Genomic DNA, 18,086 nt, shown 5'->3' on the forward strand with positions numbered 1-18,086 from the left:
ACCTGAAGCACTTCTTGTCACTCACCTCCCTGGCCACTGCACACATTTGCTTGTAAGCAAATTATCTATATTTTACATATAAAATAAAGTGCAGAAAAATTAAAAATAAAAAGGCAGAAAATGTTCACAGGCATCAAGTATAAAATGATATTGTAGCTAAAGAAAAAACTTCACATAGTGAATTAATTCTTCTGACTATATCATTTCACTAAAACCATGTGGAATAGCATGTGGAAGAGAACATGTCTCAAAATTTTTAATTCAGAAATGTTCATGTCCAAGTGAAAGACAGAGACAAAAAATAGAGCAGAGAAAGAAGGAAAGGCCATCCAGAGACCATCCCATCTGCAGACACCAAACCCAGACACTATTGTTGATGCCATGAAGCACTTGCTGACAGGAGCCTGGTATGACTGTGCCCTGAGAGGTTCTACCAGCACCTGACCAATACAAATATAGATACTCAGAGCCAGCCATCAAACTGAGCCTGGGGAGCCCAATGGAAGAGCTAGAGGAAGGACTGAAGGGGATTGCAACCCCATAGGAAGAACAATATCAGCTAACCAGACCCCTCAGAGCTCCGAGAGACTAAACTACCAACCAAAGAGTACACATGGAGGGATCCATAGCTCCAGCTGCATGTGTAGCAGAGGATGGCCTTATATGACATTGATGGGTCCCGTGGAGGCTTGATGCCCCAGTGTAGGGAGATGCTAGGGCAGTGAGGTGGGAGTGGCTAGAGGAGGGATGGGAGGGTGAGTTGTGGAGGGGTTACTGGAAAGGGAGATATCATTTGAAATCTAAATGAATAAAATGATTAATTAAAAAAATAGGATGTGAACCCAGACAATTTAACTTGAAAGGTATTCTGATCACTATACCAACACCAAGTGGTGAGATTTGGTGGCATAGGGGTATTTACATACCACCTTATTCAAATTCCAGCACCGAGAAATTGATTAATTAAACAAAACCCACAAAACATAATTGATAATACTTTGGGCATTTTTTTTTATTAACTTGAGTATTTCTTATATACATTTCGAGTGTTATTCCCTTTCCCGGTTTCCGGGCTGGGCATTTGTTTTTACCCCTTACCCGAATATGATTTACAAAGTGAACAGCATATATATATTTAACATACACATGTAAATGATGTTTTAATCTACTATGATTCTGCCCATTCTTTCTTATATGTGAGAATTTTCAAATACTCAATCACTTAGACTAGTTTTAAATACTATATATTACATAAAGAAGTTATTTTAAAATTTTATAGCAATGTATATTATTTACAGTTCCTATAAATTTATATATTAATTTAGAGCACTGAGGACAAAAGGTTACGTCTTCCTTCTTCACTGGCTCATGAGCAGCAATGTTCAAAAGGCATTATTCACAGTCCAGACATCTTGCTTCCCAGGTAGCCTTCATTAAGGCTGAAAGCAAAGGCAAAACCACAGAGCCATTCCTCCTTGAGGAAAGTGTTGATTTCCAAGTTTCTAAAATGCTGTTACCAACTAGATAAACTCTCATCTATAAAGTACATCAATCACCAGTATTCCTAAGTCAATAAACATCCCGGGCTGAAGTGCTGCCCAATCACGCCACTGTAAGCAACAGGTACTTTAGGTTCACAAAGGCTATACATACACTATGAAAACTGGCTGGTATGTCTCTCACACACGGCTTTCAGCATATTTCCTAGATAAACCAAGAGTGTACTTGGGAGGGCAAGTCATCATTATTACCTACCTTTCTTTTATGATGGGTTGTAGATGCATCCATCTCTTCCTCTCCAATATTATCAATCTGTGACGTTGGACTACAATTCATCCTCTCCTCTTCTTGCCTCTGCAGTCGATCGGCTACAGCTTGGATAGCTTCTGTCCATTCTTCTCTATAAAAATGAGTTTACTTTCTCATTAACAGAAGACAGTAAGATATTTTAACCTTTTATATATTTTAAGATGAATGCAAGTAGTCTGTTGGGTAGCTGCCCTCTCTGCCACCATCCCTAGTGATAATGATCTAAAAGCCTAGAATCAGGAGTAGCACTTATATGAAAATTGTATTATTTTATGCTCATTTAATATTGCATATAACATGTCTGTCACACACACACACACACACACACACACACACACAATTTAAATGAAGTTGCTTTGGAGTAACAATACTCCCCCCAAAACCATAGATTATCAACAAAATCTTAAACACCAGACACAGGAAAACTCCTTTTGAGGTATTGGTAGAAGAGTCCAAGTGACACCCAAATAACATAGGCTACCACTGTAGCCCTTTGTCTCCTTCCAAGAGAGGAAGGTAAAACCATATTGAAGGTACCTCTCACTTAACACAGTACTTGGGGGAATCAATCACAAACTGACATCAAAGCCCACTCCCCAAGATCTAGCTCTCACAGAACTAGAAGGAACTATGTGAGCTGCGAAGCAAGAAAGTAAGCAAAAGTCCTACCTAGCTGTAATGCCTATGATTCACAGTAACAACCAGAATAATATATTCTGAAAAGTCAAACAGCAGCACTAATACCACAGGGGTAACCAAAGACAACCAACTTGACATAACGTTCATTCAGTAGGAGTACATTTGTGCCTGGTAGTGTAAACTCTGCAAACCACTTGTGGCTGGTGAGGACACGAGCCCTACACACAGGGATCTACTCTGTTACTTTCCTAAAGCACTGTAACTTCTAACTGCATTCTAAACAGTCATCCTTAAAATAACAGCTAAGTGGAGCTCTCACCTCTTCCCTCATCAAAAAAACTTCCATTTGCAGCAGATGGAGATTATAGATAGCCACAACTAGTCAAAATTCAGAAAAATTTCAGGAAGCATTAATTTATATTTTTCCCTCTTTCTCTCAAATCCCTTGAGAGTTCAATGACATATCTGTAAGACCTCCTCATTGGCTAATCTTTAGCCTACATTCTCTCACCATCAGTTTTTATTATCTGTGCTGTCTGTGCCTACTTCATGTTGGATAATCTCATCTTGGAGGCCACTAATTTTCAGTAATGAGAGTCCTAACTTATGATTAAAATCATTACTAGCAATCATAATTACAAAAGTTTTACCTGTTTTTACTGTTTCTTTTTTACAATTCCTCGCTATTAAAAATCCTCTGGCCTTAAGTAAATTGAACTAATTGAAATTAAAACTGTAAAATAATTCTACTGTCTGGAGCCCCTATGTATCTAACTCCATAGCATTATTTGTCTTTGTAGTTTTAACTACAGGGACTTAAATCTCTGTATATATGTTTTAGATGATTCTTAGACATTTTATATGAGACACTCAACAATTTCAAACCTATTTAGATACAATGTAATGGCTTAAGAATGTTTATTATAATTTCTTCATAACTTTCTGATAGGACAAAGATAATAGTGACCTAGAAGCTTACTCCCTGCAGGCTAGCTTTCATTCACAGTACTAACAGATACAGAGCAGGCTACTAGGGAAGAAAAGTCATCAACAGTCTTACAGAGCATGAACTCTGTGAGCTACAATAATCAGCCTAAGGAGCTATTCCCATGGGTGCAATAGTAACATGACTGTCATGAGAGTAAACAAATACTGTCTGGTTTAAGGATCACTCCACAGGAGAAAACTCATGTCTGCTACTGTAAACGTGGCCAAGGATCTATGGCCAGGCGGTTCATGAGCTTTAAGAGAAAAAGTACAATTAATCTTTTGCTAAATAGACATACTATTAAACTATATTCTAAACACATGTTTATACTTTATAATGCAGCCTTAATAAGGGAAGCTTCTTTTATATAGTGAATTGAAGTTAATACAGAAGATTCAGTGTTGGCCAAAATGTAGAGTGTAAGTAACTGTGGATGGAGGGCTTATCCACCAATGGGACATCTAAAACACACCGCTTTCCTACAATGTTCATGAAACAATGAGGAAGAGGGAGAAGAAAGATTGTTAAAGAGTTATAGGTAGAGAAGGATGGGGAGAAAGAACAGTGTCTACTTGGCCTGACAGGCCTGTTGCACTCATGAACTCCCCAACAAATATGACTGCTTCTATAAGAAAAAGCCAGTCCACACTGAAGCATGGACTGGAAGGAGACCATGAGGCTGCTGGGGAAAGAATAAGTTTTCTTCAGGAGAATGGACACTGATGGGTTGCTCCTGCTATGGAGGATAACCCTATGTACCCATGCACATTTTGTTGGTACCAATTGGACTCAATGAATTACATTTTTTTTAAATGAAGAAAACACAGGGAAGGGTACAGGGTACAGGGTGATCCAAGGTGATTTAAAGTGGTATGGGGAGTGGGGTTCTTATAGTCAAAATACATCATATACATTTATGAAACGTTCAAAGAACACACAAATACATACACATTCTAAAGTTACAATAACTGCAACTATATGGAATCAGAGTAAAGACAAAGAATGACAGAAATAGAAATAGAAGAAATAATAAAACCATGCATACATGGTCATCTTTCTCAGGATACAACTACATAAAGGCAAAGGAGACTTTCTTCAACAAATGGTTTTGGAAAAAATGAGTATGTATGAAAAAGAATGAAATGTGAGTCTCATTGTAAACCACTCATACATACTTTGAAATAAAGACCTAAAGCTACAAAGCTAAGAGAAAACACAGGTGAACTCTTCATGACACCTGTCTTACCAGTGATCTTGGACTATGACATCAAAAATATAGACCACAAAATGAACACTAATTAAAAACTACTTTGGAGCAAAGAAAGCAGCAGAATGAAAGTGAGCCTTCGTTCCACCTGGTCCTTTCTGCTAGGACAGACAGCTAGCTAGTTTGCTCCCTGGAAAAGACTCTATCTTGAGACATACCAGAGAATCCACTGCACTCCACATTTGGTGAGAACCCCTCCTCCCAAAACCCACAGCTGCTGCTGGAGGCCACTGAACTCAGGGACCCACCGTCCCCCACAAAACCCGACCCACTGAATATCAATCCCCTCTGCCTGGTCTTTTTTTGCTGGGACACATTACTAGCTAGTCTACTCCCTAGAAGAGGCTATATCAGACATACCAAAGGATCCGCTGCACTCAGAAATATTTGACATCATATCCTGAAGCATACCAGAAGAACCACTGTACTCAAAACATTTGATACCACATCCTGAGGCTTCCCAGGAGATCTACTGCACCCAGGGCATCTGACACCACAACTGGAGACACTCCAGGAGATCTACTGCACTCAGGACATCACAGCTTGAAGGCATCCCAGGCAACTGGGCAATGGACACAATAGTCTGAAGACCTCCCAGGGGCTCTATGGCATGCAGAGCACCTGACCCAACAGACTGAAAGCCTCCTTGGAGTTCTGCTGCACACAGAGAAACAGAAAACACAGTCCATAGCTCCTTCCCCCCCACAGAGAACAGCTTCACTACTTCTCTGAAGACCCAACAGTCTGAAGGCCTCCCAGGAGATCTACTGCAGCCAGTACAACAGATCAGCAGCTTCTCTGCCCTTCTGAATACCCTCCAGTTGGAAGACCCCACAGGAGGCCTACCACAGCCACAGGCCTACCAGGAGATCTGTTGCAACTCAGGGACAAAAGAGGCAGACTCCAGACAGTCACCCAGACCAGAAAACACTAGGGATAATCAGATGGCGAGAGGCAAACGCAAGACCATAAGCAACAGAAGCCAATATACGTGAGCAGCATCAGAACCCAGTTCTCCCACCACAGCAAGCCCTGAATATACCAACACAGCTGAAAACCAGGAAGCTGACCTAATCATATCTCATGAACATAATAGAGTTCTTTAAGGAGGATATAAATAACTCAATAAAAGAAATAAAGGAAAACACAGGTAAACAGGTAGAAGCCCTTAAAGAGGAAACAAATCCCTTAAAAGAATACAGGAAAACACAATCAAACAGGTGAAAGAATTGCATAAAGTGGTCCAAGACCTAAAAGTGGAAGTAGAAACAATAAAAAAAAAACAACAAATGGAGGCAAACTAGGAAATGGAAAACCTGGGAAAGAGGTTAGGAATTACAGATGTAAGTTTCACCAACAGAATACAAGAGATAGAAGAGGAAATCTCAGGTGTAGAAGATACCTTAGAAAAGATTGACACAACAGTCTAAGAACATTCAAAACATAAAAACTCCTAACTCAAAACATCCAGGAAATTCAGGACACAATGAAAAGACCAAATCTAAGAATAATTGGAATAGAGGAGAATGAAGATTCCCAACTCAAAGGACCTAAAAACGTCTTCAACAAAAATCATAGAAGAAAACTTCCCCAACCTAAAGAAAAAGATGGCCATAATGGTACAAGAACCCTACAGAACACCAAATAAATGGGATCAGAAAAGAAAACCTTCTTGTCACGTAATAGTCAAAACACTAAATGCACAGAACAAAGAAAGAATATCAAGCTGCAAGGGAAAAGGGCCAAGTAACATATGAAGGCAGACCTATGAGAATTACACCAGAGACTCAACAGATACTATGAAAGCCAGAAGAACCTAGTCAGAGGTCTAAAACAGACCTCTAAAAGAATGCAAATGCCAGCCCAGGCTACTACACCCAGCAAAACTCTCAATCAACATATATGGCGAAACCAAAATATTTCAGGACAAAACCAAATTCAAACAGTATCTAGCTACCAATCCAGCCCTACAGAGGATCCTACAATGAAAACTCCAATGCAAAGAAGATACCTCTACAAGAGAAAAGACAAGATATTAAGCATCTTACAACAAAGCCAAAAGGGAAAAAACCACAAGCACGTAAGTCTACCTACAAAAGCAAATATAACAGGAACCAGTCATCTATCTTTAATATCTCTCAATATTAATGGACTCAATATACCTATAAAAATACATAAGCTAACAGAATGGATACATGATCAAGATCCAGCATTTTGCTGCATATAAGAAACACACCTCATCATCAAAGACAGACACTATCTCAGAGTAAAAGAATGGAAAAAGGTCTACCCAAGCAAATGGTCCCAAGAAATAAGCTGAAGTTGCCATGCTAATAACCAATAAAATAGACTTTCAACCGAAAGTTATCAAGTGTGATGAGGAAGAATACTTCATACTCATCAAGGGGAAAATCCACCACGAGTAAGCCTCAATTCTGAATATCTATGCCCCAAATGCAAGGGCATCCACATAAAAGAAACTTTAGTAAAGCTCAAAACACACATTGAACCTCACACAATAATAGTGGAAGACTTTAACACCCTACTCTCACCAATGGACACATCATTGAAACAGAAACTAAACAGAGACACAGTGAAACTAACAGACGTTAGGAACCAAATGGATTTAAGAGATATCTGTAGAACATTTCACTTTAAAACAAAATACACTTTCTTTTCATCACCTCATGATACCCTCTCCAAAATCGATCATATAATTAGTCACAAAACACCCTCAACCAATACAAGAAGATTGAAATAATCCCATGCACCCTGTCAGACCACCATGGCCTAAAGCTGGTCTTCAATAACAACAAAAGCAACAGAAAAACCCACATACATATGGAAACTGAACAACTCTCTACTCAAAGATAATTTGGCCAAGGATGAAATAAAGAAAAAATTAAAGTCTTCCTGGAATCTAATGAAAATGTTGACACATCATACCCAAACTTATGGGACACAATGAGGACAGTGCTAAGTGGAAAATTCATAGCACTAACTGCACTGGTAAAGAAGCTGGAGAGACTTACACTAGCAATTTAGCAGCACACCTGAGAGCTCTAGAACAAAGAGAAGCAAACTCACCCAAGGGGAGTAGAAGGCAGGAAATACTCAAACTCAGGGCTGAAATCAACCAAATGGAAACAAAGAGAACAATACAAAGAAATACCAGCAAAACCAAAAGCTGGTTCTTTCAGAGAATCAACAAGCTAGATAAACCCCTAGCCAAACTAACTAAAGGGCCCAGAGGCAGTATCCAAATTAACAAAATCAGAAATGACAAGAGAGATATAACAAAAGAAACAGAGGAAAATACAAAAAATCATCAGATCCTACTACAGAAGCCTATACTCAACAAAACTGGAAAATCTAGATGAAATGGATGGTTGTCTAGACAGATACCACATACTAAAGTTAAATCAAGAGCAGGTAAACTTTCTAAACAGGCCCATATCCCATAAGGAAATAGAAGAAATCATTAAAAACCTCCCAACCAAAAAAACCCAGGGCCAGATGGATTTAGTTCAGAATTCTACCAGACCTTCAAAGAACACCTGATACCAATATTCCCCAAACTATTCCATAAAAAAGAAGCAGAAGGAACACTACTTAATTCATTCTGTGAAGTCACAATTACTCTGATACCTAAATCACACGAGGTCCCTACCAGAAAACAAACAAACAAACAAACAAACAAACTACAAACCAATCTTGCTTATGAATACTAATGCAAAAATACTCAATAAAATTCTTACAAAACGAATCCAAGAACACATCAAAACCATCATTCACCACAATCAAGTAGGTTTCATCCCAGGGATGCAAGGCTGGTTCAATATACAAATACTGTAATTCACCATATAAACAAACTCGAAGAAAAAAACACACGATCATCTGATTAGATACAGAAAAAGCATTTGACACAATACAACACCCCTTCATGTTAGAAGTAGTGGAGAGAACAGGAATTCAAGGCCCATGACTAAACATAATAAAAGCAATTTACTGCAAACCAATAGCCAATATCAAATTAAATGGAGAGATACTTGAAGCAATTCCACTAAAATCCGGGACAAGACAAGGATGCCCAATCTCCCCATATCTATTCAATATAGTACTCGAAGTGCTAGCTAGAACAATAAGACAACAAAAAGAGATCAAGGAGATACAAACTATCATAGAAGAATTAAAGGCATCACTGTTTGCAGATGATATAACAGTATACATAAGTGACCCCAAAAATTCTACCAGAGAAATCCTCCAGCTGATAAACAACTTCAGCCAAGTGAATGGATATAAAATTAACTCAAATAAATTAGTAGCCTTCCTTTATACAAATGATAAACAGGCTGTAAAAGAAATTAGGGAGACAATTCCCTTTATAATAGCCACAGATAATATAAAATGTCTTGGGGTAACTCTAACCAAACAAGTGAAAGACCTTTATGATAAGAACTTCAAGTCTCTCAAGAAAGAAATTGAAGATCTCAGAAAAATGGAGAGATCTCCCATAGTCATGGATTGGCAGAATTAGCATAGTAAAAATGGCCATCCTACCAAAGGCAATCTACAGATCCAATGCAATCCCCATTGAAATTCCAACACAATTCTTCAAAGACATGGAAAGAGCAATTCTCAAATTCATCTAGAAAGGCAAAAAAAAAAAAAAAAACAAAAAACAAAAAAAAAAAACAAACCAAAATAGTGAAAACGATTCTTAACAATGAAAGAACAGCTGGGGGAATCACCATCCCATACCTCAAGCTCTACTACACAGCAATAGTGATAAAAGCTGCATGGTATTGGTACAGAGACAGATAGGTTGATTAATGGAATAGAACTGAAGACCCTGAAATAAAAACCACACACTTAATAACACTTGATCTTTGACAAAGAAGCCAAAAATACACAATGGAAAAAAATGAAAGCATCTTCAATTAATGATGCTGGTCTAACTGGATCTCTGTATGTAAAAAAATGAAAATAAACCATTTGTAACCATGCACAAAGCACAAGTCCAAGTGGATCAAGGACCTCAACATAAAACCAGATACACTCAATCTAATAGAATAAAAAATGGGAAAAACCCTTGAACTCATTGGCACAGGCAGAAATTTCCTAAACAGAACTCCAATGGCTTATGCTCTTAAGATCAAGAATTGATAAATGGGACCTCATGAAACTGGAAAGCTTCTGTAAGGCAAAAGACATAGTCAATAAGACAAATCAGCACTAACCCCACATCTGATAGAGGACTAATATCCAAAATGTATAGAGAACTCAAAAAGTTAACCTCCAAAAAACAAACAACCCAATCAAAAAATGGGGTATAGAACTAAACGGAGAAGTTACAACAGAGAAATTGCAACTGGCTGAGAAGCAATTAAAGAAATGCAAAGTCCTTAGTGATCAGAGAAATGCAAATCAAAATGACACTGAGAGTCTACCTTGTTTACACAGTCAGAATGGCTAAGATCAAAACTGCAGGTGACAACACATATTGATGAGGATGTGGAGAAAGAGGAACACTCCTCCATTGCTGGTAGGATTGCAAACTGGTACAACCACTCTGGAAATCAATTTGGAGGTTCCTCAGAAAATTGGAAACAGACCTACCTAAAGACCCAGAAATACCAGAAATGAAGTAAAATATCTAAACATATTTTTATTAAAAAAGGATAATATGAGAAACTGTGTCAAGTTAAAAATTTAATAAAATTTCTCTAATTAAAACCAGTACTACTATCAAGGACAACAGAAAATATAAAGGCAAAAAAGAGAATGAAAATCTAAAAGCCTACACACACACACACACACACACACACACACACACACACACACACACACACACAGAGGCATGCACGTGTGCACACACACAGAAATATACATACACGAGCACACACATGTGCACACCTACATATTCATAATTCAATGAGCATGAAGAATGAGTCAGTAAGATCTGAGACATCAGACTTACCGCTTTTAAAAAACTGTCCCAATCTTATATTATCCACTGAAATAAAGTAGCACACACAGCAAGAATCCATCCAGTTTACAATACAAAAAGAATTTCAGACTGGGGCCAGAACATCACACAGGATATCGAACCTTGAGACAGCTCTCAGTCCTTGCTGAAACCAGATGGTAGCTCTATAAAATCTCCAGAGAGCAGGTGCCTAATGAGTGTAGAAATCGCATACTCCAATAGTAACCTCACTAGGTTAATTTCCATTTTCTTACAAATAAATGAAAAGAAAACTGTTTCTTCAGATGAGTGGACAAATACTGAAGGAAAGTCAAAGAACTTCAGAGGCTTAAGATCTGACATAGCTGTTGTCTACCTCACATCTCATATTAATCTCAGCCCTCAGGAAGTCAAGGCAGAAGATCGACAGTCTAAGTTTCAGGCCAACCTGGGTCTGCAAAGCAAGAAACTGTCTAAGCCCCTCCACTCCAAATTAAAAAGATATGGCTTATATCCAACTTTGGGAGCAAAAGTGGCAAAATCAAACAAGCTTTAGTAAATGTTAAAAATCCACTCATAATAACATTTTTCAAAGAAATATAATAACGGGAATGCTGCATTAATTTATCACCAAGTAAAAACTTTGTCATCCTACCCTGGACTGTACAAAACAAGATATGATCCTTGCTGTTAAGAAGTTTACAAAAAGCAAACAAAAGTAATGGTAATAATACACTTGTTTTAAAAACTGGGGAGGGGCCTAGAAGGATGGCTCAGTGGTTGAGAGCATTGGCTGCTCTTCCAGAGAACCTGGGTTTGATTCTGGGTACTCATGGGGGAACTAACAACCTTAAGTCTGTACCTCTAGTTCCAGGAGATCTGAAATCTTCTTCAGGACTCTATGCGTAGTATGCAACATGGTACATGGACACACATGCTAGCAAAACACACATACACATACAATGAAAAAAAAAGGAATAAAACTATGTAAATATATAGCCAGAGGACCTACCTAGCCTATCAAAATCAAGGTAAGTATGGGGAGAAAATTGCTGCCTGACACTTAAGACACCAAAAACACAATAGCTATTATGACCACAGCTCTATGTTCCGCACAGGCAAATGAAGAGTCAGTTACCGAAAGCAAATAGGGTAGATGAATGGGAGTTAGGTATGAGAAGTGGGAACACATAAGCATGTATACACCAAAACAAAGAATAATACTGCAAGTATAGAAAATAAAATATTACTTGTGCCACACTGGTATTTACCTTTTCTATATTCCTAAAATATATCACAATTTAAAGACTACACATGGACTGACCCTGGCTCCAATTATATATGTAGCAGAGGATGGCCTTCTTGGGGCACCAGTGGAAGAGGAAGTTCTAGGTCCTGCCAAGGTTGGACCCCCAGTGGGGGGTGGTAAGGAGGGCTGGATGGGGGGGGAACACCCTTAAAAGTATTATTAAAATAATATTTTAGGAATGCGGATGCTTTACTCCTTCTTAAAAAGGGGAACAAAAATATCCATAGGAGGGCATGGAAAGACAAAGTGTGGAGCAGAGACTGAAGGAACGGCCGTTCAGAGCCTGCCCCACATGTGCCCCATATATATACAGCTACCAAAACTAGATAAGATGGATGAAGCTAAGAAGTGCATGCTGATAGGAACCGGATGTAGATCTCTCCTGAGAGACACAGCCAGAGCATGTCAAATATAGAGGCAAACGCTAGCAACAAACCACTGAACTGAGAATGGGACCCCCAGTGGAGGAATTAGAGGAAGGACTGAAAGAGTTGAAGGGACTTGCAACCCCATGAGAACAACAATACCAACCAACCAGAGCTTCCAGGGATTAAACCACTACCCAAAGACTATACATGGATTGACCCTGGACTCCAATTATATATGTAGCAGAGGATGGCCTTGTTGGGGCACCAGTGGAAGAGGAAGCCCTAGGTCCTGCCAAGGTTGGACCCCCAGTTGGGGGGGGGGTGGTGGTAAGGAGGGCTGGATGGGGGGAGAACACCCTTATAGAAGGGGAGGGGGAGGAGTTAGGGGGCTGATGGACAGGAAACCAGGAAGGGAATAACATTTGAAATGTAAATAAGAAATATCTGGTTTTTAAAAAATGGAAAAATAAATAAGTAAATAAATGTTGCATTAAAAAAAAGTGCTAGGGTAGGTCTGCAGCTCAGTGATCTAGAGCACTCCCCTAGCATGGAAAATCCTTTGGTTCAATACAGCGTATTTAAAAGAATAGAAAAAACAAAAACAAAAACTTTGGTCACTGATCATTTTATTAGGATTTTAAAAGATTATTTTGTCTTCATTAAAGTCTTAGAGAAGCATGTTAGAATAAGCTATTCATTTAAAAAAGAAGGCTATTAATACTCTACTTTGAAAAGTTGTTGATTAGGATAAAATAGAATAACATCTGTAGGAAAATAACTCTGTGACTGAGTTTGCTAGATCTAATTGTTATCAGGTCATCAGAGGAAAGCACACTAAGATAGAAGTAAATGCAACACTGTAGGTACAAAAGCAGTGGATCAAAAGAATGGAAATATAGCCCCATGGACGTCACAGAGCTGATCAGTATCAGTCACAGGACATTGATTAGTCACACTAATCAATCCTGTTATTTACTAATATTCTAAAGTTTAGACAAACCCCTCAGAATCCTTCCCATTTGGCCATCTGAACTAACACGCATACAGACAGTTATATTGAAACCGTTTACTACCACATTTCATTCTGCATTTCAAACATAAGCACTTAAGTTGGTATCTAAAATGTGTTCAAGTTTAAAAAAATGTTTGTGAACCGTTTTTTCAGAAGAACCTTATTTTAAAGTAGTCCAAGGGTGATCTGTCATTTTCCAGCCCTACTTAAACATGGAAGACAACAGAAACAGAACAATAAAGTGTAACACAATGCAAACATATTTATATCTAATTACAAATAATGAATCCAGATACACATACATCTTTACACTGACTATTTTTTTAAATATAGTAAGAATGAATAAATTTCTTACCTTTCCTCTGGAGTATCTACATGAAATGTTCTCTCTATAACAGTGGTCCACTGAAGACATCTGATAATAAATGTATTTGGCTTTGGTCGTTCTGTTTTCATTAATTGACATTCTATAAATAAAATCAAGTATTGATTTAAATACACAAGTACTTAAACCATTAAACAGTTAACAACTATGCAGTGTTATTCTAAACAAAATCCATAGCAACTTAGAGTTTTCCACAAGTATCTGTTCAAGATTATTCACAACCTGACCTTAGTATTTCTTTGGAGCCCATCATCAGTCTGACCAGTTCAACCTGCTAAACATGACTCTTCAATTTTTCCCAAACACCTCTTGCTCTTTCCTTTAACTTTTGCTTCTGCAGCGTCTACTATCTGAAACACCTGTTTATTTTAACCCTTTCCATTTTAAGCCGCAACTGTTATAGCAATATCTGTCCTTTCAGGTCTAGATCAAATCATAATCATTCCATAAATGTTTTGTTTACCTTTGGGCACAGCTCTGTCATCTCCATGTCTATAGTTGCATTTATTTATTTGCATGCCCCTTGTTTTTCATTAGATATTGCATTATAGTATCAAACATGTTAAAAGGGTAGCTTTCATCTCTGTGAAGTCTGCTTATAATTCGTAGGGTACACAGTCACTAGAGTCAGTCAGCCAGGAGCTGATGAGGTTCCCTCAGGGAATCTCTAGAAGACATCAAAGCACAGTCTAATGTTGATGGATTAACGTCAAGTCCCATGCCTCTCTCACAACAGAAAGGAAGCAGAAGCCACTTGTAAACAGCAAGCCAAGTAGTCCTGCCCTTAGTGAGAGCCTGTAGCCCTCACAAACTGAAATCCAACTATGGACTTAAGAAGACAGTGATTCCGTCAGGCGATGGGTCAGAGGTAGAGAGAAGTGCCACTGTGTTCCTCTGTATGACTAGAAGGGCAAAGGACCATCATGAAAGGGAACTAGGTTTGTTTGTTGGTTTGTTTGTTTTTCCCCCCCTCGGAGCGGAGGACCAAACCCGGGGCCAAGAGCCTTACCACTGAGCTAAATTCCTAACCCCTATGAAAGGAATTGTTAAAAGAAAAAACAAAACAAACAAAAAGTCAAAAAACAAAACAAAAAAAAAAAAAACAAAAAGCTGAGTTTCCCTGGGGAGACAACACACAGGAAGCGAACAGACCCTGGAGTCTTAATCTGGCCTGCCTCAACCCCAGGGTAAGGCAAGGTTGTGCAGAGCAGGGAACATCAGACACTGACAAGTTGAAGAGCAGTGCAGCAAGGCTCCAATCAAACGAGGAAGTGCTGAGCAGATCGTATTAACCGAGAATCACCCTAGAGAGCCTGAGAGCTCCAAGCCTCAGGTCGGCAGGCAGGTAAAACTCTGAAGTCACCTATCCGGGCATTCTGTCTGTGCACAGCCCAGTAGTAGAGTAGATTCCGACAGTTCAAGCACACTTAGAAATCATTCACCAGCTAGAGAACTAGCTGGAAGCAGGTAGTATCCCTGCCCAGCCCTGCAGACTGCAGAGGTCCCAGTGCATGAACAAGAAGGGATGCTAGGCAAGGGAAATAATTCTGGCAGACATCAGATACTGTCCAGGATCAGCAAAAGACAAGAGTCTTCAAGCTCAACAAACCCTCCACACATACATACATATATATATATACATATATATATATATGTATACACACACACACATCTGACGTGCTACACAGAGAGAAGTTCCATTCAATACTTTACCTTCTCTGTATTCTACTTTTCCGTTTTACTAAACTTTTAATAAAATTTTAAGTGTAGTTTATATCATGCTATTTGTTATTCCTTTTTATATGTTAATCTAAATTTTACGTATTCATTGTTCGACACTCTTTTTTCCTTCTCCCTATCTTCTCTTTTGCTTCCACATGATTTTTCCCAATTTAATACTACTTAAATTTTAATGCATTAGTAACAAACACATTTTTAATTTTTTCTTTATTTACTATACTTCATTTAACTAATCTTGTTTATGAAAATGAACTCTTTCCTTCTTTTTCCACTTTAATCTCTCCTCATTTCTATCCCTTCATAACATTCCTTTCAACCCCCTTTGAATTTATTTGACCTTGCTTCTCCTCTGTTTCTGTCCATTCTGTCCTGTTCCTGACTGGTAGCTTCAAAGAGCATCGTATCCATCAGTTCGTTTCTTGGAATGCTTGGTCCTCTGTTGGGAAGGTGTAGAAGGTATGGCCTTGTTGGTAGAGGTTTGTCACTAGAGCTGGGTATTGGCTTCAAAAGCTTGCATCATTTCCAGTCTCTACCTCTGTATCACCTCCTCCCTGCTCTTGCTCTCTCTGCCTCATGCTCCTGGGTCCTGTGCAAGCTCCTGGTTAGTGCAACAGCACTATGCCCGCCTGACTGCTACCACGGTCCCTGTCCTGATGCTCATGTACTGTCAACCTCTGGAACTGAGACCCAAATTCAATGCTTTCTTTTGTAAGTTACCTAGGTCATGGTGCTTTGTCTCTGCAGTAGAAAAGTAACAAAGACTGTATTAATTATGTCCATATCTATCCTACTTAATTTTTAGCTTGATAACATATTACAGAATTTCCATTTGTTGTTTTTTTTTTTTTTTTTTATTAACTTGAGTATTTCTTATATACATTTCGAGTGTTATTCCCTTTCCCGGTTTCCGGGCAAACATCCCCCTCCCCCCTCCCCTTCCTTATGGGTGTTCCCCTCCCAACCCTCCCCCCATTGCCGCCCTCCCCCCATAGACTAGTTCACTGGGGGTTCAGTCTTAGCAGGACCCAGGGCTTCCCCTTCCAGTGGTGCTCTTACTAGGATATTCATTGCTACCTATGGGGTCAGAGTCCAGGGTCAGTCCATGGATAGTCTTTAGGTAGTGGCTTAGTCCCTGGAAGCTCTGGTTGCTTGGCATTGTTGTACTTTTGGGGTCTCGAGCCCCTTCAAGCTCTTCCAGTTCTTTCTCTGATTCCTTCAATAGGGGACCTATTCTCAGTTCAGTGGTTTGCTGCTGGCATTCGCCTCTATATTTGCTGTATTCTGGCTGTGTCTCTCAGGAGCGATCTACATCCGGCTCCTGTCGGTCTGCACTTCTTTGCTTCATCCATCTTGTCTAAGTGGGTGGCTGTATATGTATGGGCCACATGTGGGGCAGGCTCTGAATGGGTGTTCCTTCAGTCTCTGTTTTAATCTTTGCCTCTCCCTTCCCTGCCAAGGGTATTCTTGTTCCCCTTTTAAAGAAGGAGTGAAGCATTCACATTTTGATCATCCGTCTTGAGTTTCGTTTGTTCTAGGGATCTAGGGTAATTCAAGCATTTGGGCTAATAGCCACTTATCAATGAGTGCATACCATGTATGTCTTTCTGTGATTGGGTTAGCTCACTCAGGATGATATTTTCCAGTTCCAACCATTTGCCTACGAATTTCATAAACTCGTTGTTTTTGATAGCTGAGTAATATTCCATTGTGTAGATGTACCACATTTTCTGTATCCATTCCTCTGTTGAAGGGCATCTGGGTTCTTTCCAGTTTCTGGCTATTATAAATAAGGCTGCGATGAACATAGTGGAGCACGTGTCTCTTTTATATGTTGAGGCATCTTTTGGGTATATGCCCAAGAGAGGTATAGCTGGATCCTCAGGCAGTTCAATGTCCAATTTTCTGAGGAACCTCCAGACTGATTTCCAGAATGGTTTTACCAGTCTGCAATCCCACCAACAATGGAGGAGTGTTCCTCTTTCTCCACATCCTCGCCAGCATCTGCTGTCACCTGAGTTTTTGATCTTAGCCAATCGCACTGGTGTGAGGTGAAATCTCAGGGTTGTTTTGATTTGCATTTCCCTTATGACTAAAGATGTTGAACATTTCTTTAGGTGTTTCTCAGCCATTCGGCATTCCTCAGCTGTGAATTCTTTGTTTAGCTCTGAACCCCATTTTTTAATAGGGTTATTTGTTTCCCTGCGGTCTAACTTCTTGAGTTCTTTGTATATTTTGGATATAAGGCCTCTATCTGTTGTAGGATTGGTAAAGATCTTTTCCCAATCTGTTGGTTGCCGTTTTGTCCTAACCACAGTGTCCTTTGCCTTACAGAAGCTTTGCAGTTTTATGAGATCCCATTTGTCGATTCTTGATCTTAGAGCATAAGCCATTGGTGTTTTGTTCAGGAAATTTTTTCCAGTGCCCATGTGTTCCAGATGCTTCCCTAGTTTTTCTTCTATTAGTTTGAGTGTGTCTGGTTTGATGTGGAGGTCCTTGATCCACTTGGACTTAAGCTTTGTACAGGGTGATAAGCATGGATCGATCTGCATTCTTCTACATGTTGCCCTCCAGTTGAACCAGCACCATTTGCTGAAAATGCTA

General features: G+C 39.2%; 1 protein-coding gene across 15 annotated transcripts in view; it reads right to left on the reverse strand.

The window, feature by feature from the left end:
* The window catches only part of Akt3 (AKT serine/threonine kinase 3), a 282,222-nt gene that overhangs the window by 117,270 nt on the left and 146,866 nt on the right, over positions 1–18,086 (reverse strand). For 14 of the 15 annotated variants that reach the window (XM_039090632.2, XM_039090633.2, XM_039090628.2 and 11 more), the window contains 2 exons: positions 13,716–13,827; positions 1,756–1,900 (listed from right to left, as the gene is read on the reverse strand). In XM_039090632.2, the coding sequence (XP_038946560.1) occupies positions 1,756–1,900; positions 13,716–13,827 (257 nt within the window). Of the gene's footprint in view, positions 1–1,755; positions 1,901–13,715; positions 13,828–14,208; positions 14,413–18,086 lie in introns of those variants that run through there. The other variant, XM_039090635.1, reaches the window with a different exon arrangement.

The sequence above is a fragment of the Rattus norvegicus genome, chromosome 13 (genome assembly GCF_036323735.1).
Source record: "Rattus norvegicus strain BN/NHsdMcwi chromosome 13, GRCr8, whole genome shotgun sequence".
NCBI classification, from domain to species: Eukaryota; Metazoa; Chordata; class Mammalia; order Rodentia; family Muridae; genus Rattus; species Rattus norvegicus.